This window comes from Dermochelys coriacea, chromosome 21 (assembly GCF_009764565.3).
Source record: "Dermochelys coriacea isolate rDerCor1 chromosome 21, rDerCor1.pri.v4, whole genome shotgun sequence".
Classification (NCBI taxonomy): Eukaryota; Metazoa; Chordata; order Testudines; family Dermochelyidae; genus Dermochelys; species Dermochelys coriacea.
The window spans coordinates 5,338,357-5,353,251 of NC_050088.1; the positions used below are offsets into that span (position 1 = coordinate 5,338,357).

At 42.0% G+C, this 14,895-nt stretch overlaps 1 protein-coding gene and 1 long non-coding RNA gene across 2 annotated transcripts in view; one reads left to right on the forward strand and one right to left on the reverse strand.

The window, feature by feature from the left end:
• PIGR (polymeric immunoglobulin receptor) overlaps positions 1–14,895 on the forward strand; it is a 48,128-nt gene that overhangs the window by 16,782 nt on the left and 16,451 nt on the right. Inside the window, exon 14 of the mRNA XM_043500723.1 lies at positions 4,923–4,982. Within this exon, the coding sequence (XP_043356658.1) occupies positions 4,923–4,982 (60 nt within the window). The remainder of the gene's footprint in view (positions 1–4,922; positions 4,983–14,895) is intronic.
• LOC122457170 lies at positions 5,167–14,470 on the reverse strand. The gene is made up of 2 exons (XR_006276559.1): positions 13,857–14,470; positions 5,167–9,868 (listed from the first exon to the last, which is right to left on the reverse strand). It is a non-coding gene; the product is annotated as an uncharacterized LOC122457170 (long non-coding RNA).

Consider the following 14,895-nt stretch of genomic DNA (forward strand, 5'->3'; position numbering starts at 1 on the left):
ATTTATCTTGGAGATGGGCAAAAACTGAGGAGTGGTTTTGGCTTCTGAAAATCCTCACCTGTCAGGTTTTGTTGTGCAAAAACCAGAGGCGGTTCAGATCTGATACTCATTATATCTAAGCCACTCAAGTGCAGGGGATCTGGATAACTGGCCCTGATTTTAATCCATCTCTGCCTCAGAGCTACCCATTATCAAACCATTTTAGCCTGACTTTAGCTCAGACCCAAATAATGTCTTTGCTTCTAATGTTATACACCATATTTGGGACTGAAAAGTAACAGCTAAGGTTTGTTGTCTGAGAAACCAGAATGTATTGGAAGCCTGTAGCTTGGCAAGAAGACACTTCCTTGTCAATTAAAACCATGTAAATATGCTCATGTAATTCCAGCTCATTTAGTCACCGGGCCAGTTTCTGGGTTGGTATTCCAGTAACAATCCTTTCATACCCCCCACTGTGTTTATTGCATTCATTATGCACACTCTTCAAATACCAAACAGGTACCAGTTACAAACTATTTAGTCACAGATGCTCTTAAAAACTCTATTCCTCAGTGCAAACAACGAGAAGGAAAGACAGCACAGGGCAGCGGCATGTAGAAATCCAAAAAAAGAGATTGATTGGAAATGGCTAATGGAAGGTACTAATGAGGGCAGATGTAAACAAGTAAATTGTGGCTGAGTAGCTGCAACATTAATAATTTTTGCCCGAGGACAGAACAGAATAAACCTAAAGGCAACCTCTGTCCTGGCAACAGTGACATGGGGACGGGATGGCAGCTGTGAATGGTCACCAATCTGGTCCTGTTTTGATACTGAAATCCTGAACATTTTACCTTTCTATGCCTGGGGCTGGATAGCAGCTAATCCTGTGTAAGGTATTGCATAGGCCACATAGAACCATTTAACAAGAGCTTGACTGTTCCTTGCAGATGCAGCCCTATTGCATGGAAGGTGGGTTGATGCCCCATCCACAGTAAAAGACATTTCATCCTTTCCCTTCCTCTTTGGGGTTGGGAGACGTAACACTCCCTGCAAAACTCTTGACTCCAACAGGGGACTCTAATGTCTGCTGCCAGGACAAAAATGCCTGAAGCTAAGATCCTACTAAAACAAATTATAAGTGGAGAACAAAAGCAATCTGCTCCCCAACTGTCACCAAAGTGGTCTGCAGCATTTACAGCTGCCATCCCTGGTTAGGTCTTCAATCAGAGCCCAGGAAGCAAAGTATTCCAGTGTCTTTTGCCCTCCGTTAATACCTCCGGATCATTTCACAGCCACAGGGAATTAATATATTCATTGATTTTTTGGGGGGCCAGAAAGGACCTTGGTGACTGCCCCGTCTGACCTCCTGCATAACAAAGGCCAGAGAATCCCATTCAGTGATTCCTCCCTCAAGCCTGTAACTGCCAGGCTGAGCTATTTTATTATCGTAAAGAGCCCCAAATTTTCAAATAGCATTGAAAGGAATTTCTCCACCTCTTGTCATCAAGATGCAACCCCAGCAAATTCTTACGTAAAAGACAAAACCACCTAAAAATCAGGTATTTTAGTGGAAACATGGATAGGCCTTTAACTGTCACAAAGAACATGACAAATGGATTACGATGTTTTGAAAGATTAGAAATTCTTCCCTACATGTGGTGCCCTCCAGCTCATAGCTGAGGCACACTGGTAGGGCAGCATGGATATAATCTACATTACTAAGGTGAGTCTGTTTTGGGCTACCTATAAATTATAAAATCGTAGGACTGGAAGGGACCTCGAGAGGTCACCTAGTCCAGTTCTCTGAATGGGCAAATACTCTTAAGCTTGGCACTTTGCAGGAGGTTTTATCCACAGTTTGTGCCTCTTGTGGATAGCTCCTTGGAAACCTGAAATTTCCTTACACTTTATGAATAAAAATAAGGAGTCAGTTGTTTATGTCTCTTGTACATTAACTTTTACACCACAGGAAAGCTTGGCCTGCAAAACTGAAACTAAAGTGCCACTGTAGATCACATCCTGTAAAAATCTGGCAGTCTAGTTCATGGCCACAGAGCAAATAATGAGCCCAGATTTTGGTAAGACTGAAACCAAACAAGATGGCCTAGATGTTGTTTAAAAATTAAAACAACACTCCCATTGTGTGGTGACAATTCCTCTGCTACATCTGGGCAACTTTCTGCTTATAGCTTTCTAGAAATAAACAGTGAAAGTTTAGGGTCGCATTTCACCTTAAATGAAATCATGGTTGAAAAAACTAGTAGTCCATGCCTAGAGCAAATTAATGATTGATCCCTCACAAAGGGATATTTTATCATTTTAGTTTGCCATGTGGTTGGGTTTCCAATAGCACCTTACTTAACAACAGATCTTTGCTTAATCCCTCCCTCTCCTGGAGGAGCAGTAGAGACTCCATAGTTAAGATGGCAGGAGAGTTTTTGTTTATTTCTTTTCATTTGTTAAGAGCTCACAAGGTGCTCAGCACTGTGTACAATGCAAGCAAGGACAGTCTCTGCCTCCCTACATGGTACGGCCCCATCAGGGCGATGGGGGTGGGTAGCCTTGCACCCCTGCAGAGCCTTGCTGATTTGGAAGGGCCATCTATACAGGTCTCCTTGGAAAAAACTGAAAGACATTGTTTTCTGAAGAGTTGAAAAACTTGATCCGGAGCAAATTTAGATCTAATTTTCTCAGCACTGAGCAGTGGGGCAATAATGTACTGGAAATGATCAAATGTGACTAAGCAGTATGAGCTCCATCAAGTGCGCTTCATACAAACTGCAAGTAACTTGATTCATGAAAAAAATTACCTGCTGGCACAGATTAATTTCCCCCTTCTCTTTTTTCCTCTCTCGCCTCTATTTCCATCTCATCTTGTGGTTCTTTGAGGCTGCTCTGCCATCAGCTCCACTCGTTGCTGAATGACAGCACCAGGACACCAGAGTCATGAAGATCTCAGCTCTATGCTCTTCCACACAGTACACAAGGACTGAGGTGTGAGGGTGCAAGATATTTTGATGCAAACTGGGAAATGTATTTGATTGAACAGCTAGCAACACATCGCTTCAGGACTATCTCCAGATGGGCCTGTATTGTGAAGATGTGAGACATTGCAAATATCAAGGTCCATCAGGAGGAGGGGACTGGCTGCTTCGCTAGAATTGGAATAAAAGAGCACCATATCGCTGATCTGATCCAGGTCCCATAGAGGTCTCTGGGAATCTCTGCACCTAGGATTTTGATTGAGCCTTTAGGACCTGATCTTTAGAACAGGGAATCTGAGACTTTTTCATAATGTGGCCCGCTATGGAGAGACTGATCCATGGAAACATCCTATCCCATTCATGATGAGGAATCCTCTTGCCTTCCCATGGCTAATCAATTAACAGGCCCCTGGGAACTTCAGCAGTTGCTTACATGCAACTGTAACATTAGGAAAGCACTTAATTACTTTTTAAAAAGGCTCCAAAGGGGATCCTGGCAATTGTAGACTGGTAAGCCTAATTTCTGTACCAGGCAAATTGGTTGAAACTATAGTAAAGAACAGAATTTTCAGACACAGATGAACACAATTTGTTGGGAAAGAGTCAACATGGCTTTTGTAAAGGGAAATCATGTCTCACCAATCTGTTAGAACTCTGAGGGGAACAATAAATATGTGGACAAGGGTGATCCATTTGAAATAGTGTACTTGGACTTTCAGAATGCCTTTGACAAGGTCCCTCACCAAAGGCTCTTAAGAAAAGTAAGCACTCATGGGGTAAGAAGGAAGGTCCTTTCATGGATCAGTAAAGGGTTAAAAGACAGAAAACAGGGTAGTAATAAATGGCCAGTTTTCAGAATGGAGAGAAGTAAATAGCAGTATCCCCCAGTGACCTCTCTGGTTTTTAGGGCACTGGTTAGATCTTGGAAAGTTCAGATGCTCAGGTTTTGAATATGGAAGGGGGATGGAAATATAGGTTCATCAATGGCTATTAGCCAAGATGGTCAGGGATGCAACCCCATGCTGGGAGTATCTCTAGCTTCTGATTGCCAGAAGCCGAGAACTGGGCGACAGGGGATAGATCACTTGATGATTACATGTTCTGTTCGTTCCCTCTGAAGCACAAGGCATTGGCCACTGTCAGAACACAGGATACTGGGTTAGATGGACCATTGGTCTGATCAGCTATGGCCATCCTTAATGTGTTTTTAAGCTTATTTTAATCCAGTTTAGCAGCTTGAAATGAGGAAGAGGAACCACACATACCATGTGGTCAGCCAACTCTCTGCAGACCACCAGCATGTGCTCCATGGACCCCAATTTGGGAACTCCAGTGACAGATGAAAGAAGGCAAGCCATTTTCCTGCAGAAGGTCCAGAAAAGCCTGAACTGTGGAAACCTATGGGGGAAAGAAGACGGCTGGACATTGTTGTGTGGGTGGCCCAGTTAAGTCCACGCTTTGGGAGCCTATCCAGCAAGCAGCCAGCAAGAGGGGGGGTGTCTCGGAATTTCCTTTAAGTCTGGCTCAAAAACCGCCCCAAGATTCCTTCCCCTGATCATGGGTGTCAAGAAAGGGCTGGTCACAAACATGCATTCTCCCACACCCAGAGTACTCACGTAGTCCAATAATAACTGCATTACCACCATAGTATTATTGCACCATTTAATCAAAAAGTAAACGACAATGTAAATAAACAAACAACACATCAGCAAAACTAAAATGAGGCTTGAACAAACAGTCACATGGAATATTCCTACCTGCCTGCATTTTTGGAGGATATTCCTTTAAGAAGGCTCAACAGGTAGAAGTTCAGGGCTAGAGTTGAGAGGAGTATTTAAATCACTTTCAATTCTTACAGAATTCAGTGTCCTGTTGACTGCACAGAGGGAGGCAGAACACACACACACACACACACACACAGGATCCTCAGAGGTCCGGTTTCTGAGATGGAAGCAGAGTTAAAGTGACCAGACTAACAGAGAAAAGAAGTCACTCAAATAGTCTGCAGAACCAACAGTGAGTGTGAGTAATGTTTATTGTCTCCCTAAAATATGAAATCCCTTATAAGCTACATGTGGGGAGTGGAGAAGCAGAATAATTTATAGCATGATTTCTAGTCTGAATAAAATCAGGGAGCCTTATTTATATATAAACCTAGATAAGCAGACAGACACACTGGGTATTTCAATGGGGTTTTTTGGTTTGTTTTACAGAAGTCAGGACTGCAGGATTGGCCCCAAGATTTTTATTGTTTCTTGTCTGCAGGGAAATGTACAAAATACTTCTTTATTTAAAAAGTGCTACTGTATTCTTCTATAATCTAACACACTGCAGATCCTTATCAGATTATTAAAGCATTTTGGATCATTAGTGTCGAAAGTTGTAGTAGATTTGTATAAGGGCCAAGACTTTAAAGCCAACTAGGGCATTTAATTACACAGCTCCTGCTAATTACAGCGGGAGTTGTGTAACTAATTCCCTTGGTGGGCTCTAAAAATCAATCATATTTGCACCATAGACAGAGATGGGAAGTGGTGGAAACAGTCAATGAATGGGTTATACATTGTTATCCCCAAGTCGTGAAAATAGAAAGTTTATTGCACCTTCTACCATCATATATCCCATTTATACCACAGCAGAGAAGGGCCTTTTCTCCACAACATTTTTACTCTGCCCAGCAAATATGCTCATAAAATTATTAGTCTGTGTTATCATTTAGAGTATGTAGAAACAATGAACATCTACCTTTACTGAATCCTAAAATATATGCACTGGTGCAATATCTACTTTTGTCAACCTTTATATTGTACAATCAGTAGCAACACAGCAAGTATTTTTGGATTAAAAGAACTTCTTGCTGGACATTTTAATGGCATTTACCTATCATTCTATTTCCTTTGCAAGTAAGGCAGCTCAAATACAACAAACAGAAAACTAGAGAAATGTGAACTGTAAGAATCCCAAATATCTGAGACCTGGAAAAAATGGTATATTGTGGTGTGACACATTTTAGGTTAAACATGAGACCAGATAACCAGAGAGCCTGCCCTCCTGGTACTGTGAATTTCAGTCTTTGTCTGATGTTAGTCACTTATATTCGATGGTGAAAATCTTCTGAGTGTAATTCCTAAAATATGCTATGATAATTATACATGTTACAAGGATTCCAAATATTAGCATGTGTATTTTAGCACATAAGCGTGTAGACACTAAGGTCCCGGATGCTATAGAAAACCTTAAGACAGGCAAATAGTCGATTTTATCATAAATCCTGGGACACTTTCTGTCCAGCACATCACAATTTCATGATGATTATTTATTTTCTACTCATTCAACACCATGAAGGGACATTGATTCAGAACCTGAAGTATTTCCTTGTTTCCAAGGATGACTGATTGCTCAGGATGGCATTGATGAATTGCTTACTCAGAGTGCCACAAAATGTATTAGAAATTTTCTGTCCCTGTGGACTTGCTGCATTTCCTTCTCCAGCCAATAAAAGTTCATAATTCTAAATGCAATTGATGGTGGTCCCACTGAAATATCCAATATTCTGCTACATTAATATCTGAATATTGCCAATGCAGCCTATTGGCTGAATTCTCAACCTAAGAATGTAACATTGCATGGGATGTGGTCTAGTAATTAGAATCCAGAATTGGGAGTCAAGCTTCTTGGGTGATCTACCAGTGGCTTGCAATGTGACCATGAGAAAGTTACTACCACTTTGTGCTTCAGTTTTCCTATCTGTAAAATGGCTGTAATATTTACCTTCAGAGGGGTGCTGATATTCTTCATGTGTGCATAAGAAACCCGTTGAGATCCTCTGAAGAAAAGGCACTACCAAATACAGAAGTGCAAGATGTTAGTCACATTGTAAAAGGAGACACAATGAAATGCAGCTGTTGCTTTATCGGGTTCTCACTGTCTTGTTTCTGCTTACAGCTTTACCTTCTCACCATCAGCAAACTTACCTTCCTACCCTGTTCATGTCACTGATTCTCCTGACCCTGAGGTCCTTTTTTAGTCATTTTTTTCATTATCCCTTTTGTGAAGTGGCTCTGCTGGAATAATCTAATTCTTAATAAATTCAAGGGAACCACTAAATCTTACAGTTGTTACTAAGGCAAAATCCCATTGACTTCAATTAATATTTTACCTAAGTGAACTCTGCTAAGGTGTGACTAAAGCATTCAGCATTTGGTTCTGGGTTTTTAGCCCCTATTCTCCTGTAGGGCGGATAAATGTGAGTCTTAGATAGTCAGTTATTTGTTATAAATCCATTGTAAGAGCAAAATTTTGTTTGCTAAATATAAAATTAAACTTGTGGTGAAGTCAAAGCCTCTCTCGGAGGCTGATTTGAGTCAAGAATGTTCCCTTATGACACTTCAATCTTCTTTTTCGTTTGCCTGAAAACAGATCAGTTGTCTCCACTGAATTTGGCTACTCACCCAAGTAAAGTCTACCTGTGCTAGTAAAGATTTGCAGGGTCAGACCCTCGGCTTGCGTTTACTTCCCTAGTTATCATCCTACTTCCTTTTTTTCTTTTGCAGCAAAAGGACTCTACAAGGCAGATAAATAATCAAAATCCTTCTGTACAGAAGAGAGGTCTCTATCCGACCACTTCTGGTGACTTTACATGGGCAAAGTGAAGAGCCTGTGGCAACTTTCAAAAAAAAAGGTGAGGGAATAGCCCCTCAATATCCCTACTCATGACTAAGGTTATGATTTTGTCATGGAGGTTGCTGAAGTCACAGAATCCATGACTTTCAGAGACCTCCACAGCTCCCCATGTTGTCATGGATATTTTGAGTAAAAGTTAGGGACAGGTCACGGGCATCTGTGAATTTTTCTTTATTGCCCGTGATCTGTCTGTGACTTTTACTAAAAATACCCATGACAAAATCTTAGCCTTACTCATGACATAACAGGTTCTAACCTCTGAGGATGCATATAGGCTATGGCTCAGCAAAAAATGGTCTCTATCTGTGTCTGTACCAGGCAACTGCATTGCTGTGTCTTGCTCATTGCTTTGTGGTACACATTGGTTTAAAAGGTAGTAGGGAGGGGAAAAAAACCTTTTCTTTTTCTATTGTATCTCTGTTATCTCAAACATTTTTGAGTTATGTTGAATGAGCCTACAAACTCAAGAATGTCTAGAAATAGCATTATCCATTACGTTTATAAAACCACATTAGACTGATTTTGTCTGGATGTTTGCTGGTCTTGCTTTGGATAAAAGAGTGAAAGACCAAGGGATGCTAATGTTTGTGATGCACACAAAAATTCATTTTTCCTCATACTCTTTCAAGGTGCAATACAGCACATTTTCACCTAAGGCAAAAGTGAGGGAAGGGAAACAGTCTGATTTAGAAAACGCTCATCGTGTTTTGCTGAATTTTGTGAACTTGCCACTAATAATTTTTGAAAACTCAGGAAAGTTGCCACCATCATCATTAGCTACTTAATGCCGGGAAGCTTTGCTGCAGCCATTAATGCCTTCTTCCAACTCATATTCCTCAGTACTTTAGAGCAGATACAAAAAGTCCATTCCAAATGGACCAGAAAGAAAACCCTTTCTCTACACAGAGGTGACTAATTCTGTTCATGTTCCTGGTGAATGTGACCAGCTTGAGAGCAGCAATTTTTTTTTAAAAAGTGCATTTGGTAAAATTACAAACTGTACACCGTATTTTAATGCTTTAATGATCAAGTAATTAATGTTCCCTTGACATTAGCCATTATTAAGAGCAATAGTTAATGACTAATGGATTAGACTGTTGGCCCCAGGCTATCTGTACTGTGAGCCTATACCAGTTCCTTAGGGTTCATTCACAGAGCTGAGTCAATGGAATTTGGATAGGGAGCTCTGGCACTTTCCTCTGCAGCAAGAGCAGCTGATTACCAGTTCTTACGAAATCCTGGGGCTAGATCTTGATCTCAGTTGCAACAGTGCAAATCTGGAGCATCTCCAATGGCGTCTATGGCATTATAATTATATAACCGAGATCAGGAGATCAGCCCCTGGGAGCAACTTTTTAAAAAGGTTTTTTACTGTTTCACTTGAGTAAGAAGAAAAATACAAAGATAGAAAGGACTACAAAGTTAAAATCAAAGAAAGGTTCATATTCCCACTTCTAGACTATTTTTAAACTGAGAATCTCAAAGCACATAAATATGAGTGAATTTAGACTTGCAACACGCCTGTAGTGAAGGCAGTCTATTCTTAGCCAGCCCTTTCAGATTCTTATACTAACTACACCATGTATGCATTACTGTTCCCACGTTACAGATGAGTGACACAGATGTATCCACAGTTGCACACAAAGGCAGTGGCAGAGCTGAGAAAAGACAGGTGTCCTGACACCCAATCCCTTGCTCTAACCCCGGAAACACACTCTTCCTAAATCTCTAATCAGATCTAGTGAGCAGGGCAATCTTCTGTGCAGCGCTTCTTTCCAGTTAAAAGCTGCACTGCTGCTTTCCAGGTGCTGCCCTCACATTTTTCTTTTATCCAGTTTTCCCCACAGGCTACATTTATTGTATTGTGCCCTAGAAGAAGTGACATAAGAACAGCCATAGTGGATCAGACCAAAGGTCCATCTAGCCCAGTATCCTGTCTTCCAACAGTAGCCAATGCCAGGTGCCAGAGAGGTAATGAACAGAACAGGTAATCAGCCAGCGATCCATCCCCTGTCGCCCATTCCCAGCTTCGGACACGTCTATTTCTCGTGACTGCGGCCCAGCAATCTGCCACGTAGGGGAATTGGGCCTAAAGCAATTGTAGCATTCTTGGGATCATGGAGACCTCCCATCCTGGACACCTCCCTTGTCACAAAGATTCCAGGAATGGAGCAGCTGGACTGTGAGCAGTAGACCATCTTCAATCGCTTTAAATGCACCTGCAATTCAAAAGATACAAACTTGGGGGGGGTTCTGAAAAGTGGCATATCGCATTCAGAGCCCTTGAGTCACACATCAAGTTCCTAGTAAATATTTATGTCCCACTGATACTAAAAAAGCCTTGAAGATAGGTGCTTCTAATAGCTCTGCTGATAGAGCCTATAATTTTAGTGGCACATATAGGCCGCTAATGTTTTAATGAGGGAATTAGTCTTTTTTTTTTGCTCATAGATTAATGAGAGGTTTTAATGCAAACACAAATCTAGAGGCTGTTCTCACAGGTGATTAGCATCTGTAGGGATGGACACCATACAATAGCCTAGATAGATTAATTCTTTATTGGCAGCAATGGTGAAATCCCTGAGTTTCACGCAAGGCTCGTTTAATATGGTGAGGGGGAGGGGTTGATTAGGTCCCAGGCCTACATAGGGATCGTCTTTTTGTGTCATGTTTGTAGAGTGTCTAGCACAATGGGAAGCTGGTCCGTGAATGGGCTTGGACACACTAATGCAATATAAATAATAATTAACAACCAGAACATGGACAATCACCGGAAACAAAGATTTCCAGGTGATTAATATATGTTTCATGCAAATGTAAATTTTGTTTTGACTAAAGGGGAGTCAGTGACAGATTCTCCCAGGTGAACAATCGCTGGAAGGTAGACGTACACAGTGTGCAGGTACGAATGTACACCATGAGAACCCAGTGGAAGGTAGCAAAATCCTTCACAAAAACTGCTCTTGTATCTCCACAAACATGGATAATGCACTTTTCAGTATTAAGAAACTCTCTGACTGGAGTCCAAATTCTTGCCCTTAACCAGGAAGAGATCAGAAAGTTTCATATGCAAATATCTAATCGGCTTTTTGCATTCTTGCAGAGTAGAATAAACTTCAGTCTAATCCAAGTAAAACAGTGCAAAGAGGTATATTACAGGCCATTATAACCAAGGCTCACACCAATGGTCTAGTCTGTTTAACAAGAGTGACTCATATCTTCCTTATGATAGCATTTGTGCGTCCTTGGTGAGGTCTATATTGGCTGGCCATGGGGGGGAACATTCTTGTTTTCCTTTTTGCTTGATTTCTTCTGGAGATCTCAGGATGGTGACACAATTAGAAATCATCCCAGAGCATTAAGAAAAAGGATAATGGAGGATGAAAATCAGAAAAAAATCTAGTACCTTGTGGAACAGAGGCATATTAGAAGCCCTTTCCAAAGGAGGTGGAGGAGAGATCATTGCTTGGTGTGTTTAAAACAAGATTGGTCAAAGTAATAGAAAATACACTGTCAGGAACAATCCTGCACTGGCCAGGAGGGCGAGTTGAATGGACTAGATGACCCAACATTATGGTTGTGTTATTAATATTACAGTAATGTCAAGAAGCCTCAATCAGGATCAGAGCCTCATTGTGTTGGGTGCTTTACACACACACACACACACACACACACACACACACACACACACACACACACACACACACACACACACAAAGAAATAGTGCCTGCCTCATCCAGAAGCATGAATCCAAAGCTTTGGTATCGTGGACTTGGAAAATGCATAGTTCTGGGGTGCTGCTGTGGTTGTAATGCCATTAATTTGTTAAAATAAAAGCACAATCAGATTTCCCCCTCCACCTAAATAGCAAGACAAGCCATGTCCTTTCATAAAAATTATGGGCCACATCTTTAGCTGATGTAAATGAGAGTAGATGATTTACTTCAATGAAGCTTTGTCAATTTAGATCAGCTGAGGATTTTGACCTTTGAATTTTGCAGAGGGGAATTTACAAACAAGGCCAGCACACAGCTGTGCCTTGCTAGATAAAACAAGCCTACCCATATGTTTTTTCCCATGCCAGTTATTTGCTGAGAGGCAAAGAGTATCAGTGAGAATTGGCACAGCTTGTTTTTTCTTCAAACATTTTGCTTTCTGTTTATATAGAAAGAGAGAAAAAGAAAGCAGCTTCAATCAGCTGCACATGCAGGCAGTGCAAGTCAGAAGAAAACACTAGAGAATGCAGACAGACCTGTAGGAGACGCTTTCTGCACCACAGTTTCCTCCTGCTACATTGTGCATATATTGGTCACATTTCCCTGGACAGTGGCAGCCCTGCTGTCTCCCACCACAGTGGGGATACAAGATCTTTTCCTTTCATCCCTTCCTTACTAGCCTCTTTCACTCTCTCCGTGCAGATTCTCTCTGTGATTTTAATATTTCTATTTTTAAGTGCATTTTGACAAGTGATTTTTAATGCTGGGTGGAAGATTCTTGGATTGGCAGCCCTGAAGACCGATCTCCTCAGTCTGTATGCATAGATACAGCACAAGCAGTGGCAGTCCAAGCTTCCCCCCAACACACCAACCCTCTGACATATCTCACATCTGGCCTAGAGTGAGCCCATCAGTGGGTGACAGCACAGTCCAGCCTCCAGTGCCCATTCAATCCTGGGCCTCTTCACTGAACCTGTCAACAAAGGGGGCAGATATGGAAGGCGGGCTGCATGCTTTTCTCCACCAATAACTGGACTGAGCCCCTCCTCTTCCCCCCGCCCCCCAGCTCATTGCATACGAGCCACTAAACTTTCGGCCAGTCCCAGTTTAAGATGTATTTGACCTGATGACCCATGGGTGAAGGGGTCTATCCCATTCACAATTCCTTGGGCCACCCTGGTCTGCCAAGTGGTGCTCTTCCTTATCTGAGAAGGATCAGAATCCCTCTGGAGAAGTGGTCTGTCTGGACAGGTGTGTTATCTCTAAGGAGGAGCTGGTGTAAGAATGAGAAAAATAAAGGGAAAAGGAGTACTTATGGCACCTTAGAGACTAACAAATTTATTTGAGCATAAGCTTTCGTGAGCTACAGCTCACTGCACTCACAAAAGCTTATGCTCAAATAAATTTGTTAGTCTCTAAGGTGCCACAAGTACTCCTTTTCTTTTTGCGGATACAGACTAACATGGCTGCTACTCTGAAAAATAAAGGGATATCCCATTTAATTACACAGCACCGCCGGCAATCAGCAGCCTATTGTAACTAAACTCACATGAAATGTAAATAGAAATAATTGAAGTTTGCAGAATGCCTTGAGACCTTTGGATCAAAGCGTGAAGTAGAGCTGTTAATTGTATGTCTAACCATTTTCAAATCTCAACACAATCAAGGTCATCTTTCACCAGAAAGATTTGGAAGGGATATAAGCCCTCATGCTTCAGGGCATAAGCCAACCTCTAATGAGGGGTTAGGCAGAAACTTGCCCTGTGGGCAAGTGATCCCATCCCTGCCTACTGCAGGGTTTCTTGCCCCTGCCTCTGAAGCAGCTGGTGCTGGTGACTGTCAGAGACAGGATATTGGACTAGATGAGCCTTGGGTCTGATCCAGTCTGTCAATTCCTATGTTCACAACGGAGTGCAGATGACACCATTTTGGAGACTTGGAGTGAAATCCTGGCTCTAATGAAGTCAATGGGCATTTTACTATTGACCTGAGTGGGGCCAAGATTTCATCCTGATATGTACTAACAAAGAAAGGCTATTTTTCTCCTCTTGTACTCCTGAAAACCCATGATAAAAACCTTTATGAGATACCTATGCAAATGGGCTGTAGTGCACAGACTGGGCACAAACACACTTCACTAGACAGAAACCAGTCTCAACACTCTACCGCCATGTTCATTAGGCTTAGTCGAGTGTTCGAGCTGGTGCACGTCTCAATAGATGTCAGATTTATGTAAGTGCTGCAGCAGCAGCAGCAAGAACAAAAATTTAGAGCATACTCATTGTTCTAAACCAAACATGCACCATGGATGTTATAAACCCTCTTCATCACTGGTCAGAATGTAGTATATATGGCATATCACTTTGCTTTTAGTCCTCTTAAGTCCCTTTGACAGTGCCCAGCAAACAGTAACTGCCTCATCCTCTCCCCCTCTCAAGGGCCTCTTATCTGCACAAGCAGTAAACTTTAGTGAATTTCAGTGGTACTTACTTGCATTCTCCTTCACACCAGTACTCCATTAATTTCCCTTCTGCGGGTGGCCTGATGTTCAGTCTCATACTGTATCTGCAAATCCAGCAAAGCAAATGGTCTTCGGAAGCACCATGAAGCAAGAGCCCTGTCAGCAACAGAGTTTTGATAAAATTCTCTTCCAGCATCTTGGATAGTGCCTGGGTCTTGTAGACAGAGCAGCAAAGCTTGCTTGTGCCATTTGTCTGTACCTGGGAAATGGTATTCTTCCTGGGCACAATGCATAATACGCAGCAGGAGAAAAGGGGCTTTCCTGTGACATTCATCCTCGGACCTATCTTCACACTTGCCATGGAGGTATCAGACAAAGAGCAATTTATGCAACAGTGGATTGTACTTGCTTGAGCTAGTTACTTGGGGGACATTTTCTCCATAAATGCCATGTTTGCAGTGAAGGAATCAAACTAAGTCTCCAACAGGATTTGACTGCCAGTAACCCAGTGGATGGTTTCAGTGATCATAAATGTGCTTGCCTACCCATGTGAATACAGTTGTGCTCACACATGCACAAACACACACACGTGCATTTGTATTGATACGGACGCATGGATGCTTGCATGATCTTATGCACACACATGCAATTTAACACACCTGCACAAACCAGAATGTGCTCCTACATTCCAGCTCTCCTTGAACAAGGCTACAGCTGTGTTCAAGGAGTTCACAGACCACAGCTGATGTTCCTTTGTAACTAACAACAAATATCGACCATAAAGAACCACAGAATGATTGACTATTTGCAATGAAGCCGGCCTAACTGCTGACTCCTCAGAGGTTTTTCACCTCTCCCACTACCTCTCCCTTGGGCTGTTTAATCTTGTCAAAAAAGGAGTGGGAAGGGTGGGGGTCCTGGCCTATCCCCACCTCTCCTAGGCTGGCTAGGCAGAGATGAGCTGGTCCTTAGGCAACAAGGTCAGGTCCAATAAAACACAGTAACTGTTGCAAAAAGCAGGGCCCATTTTTGTGTTGATTTGGTTTTCTGCAGCTGAGTGGGTCATGT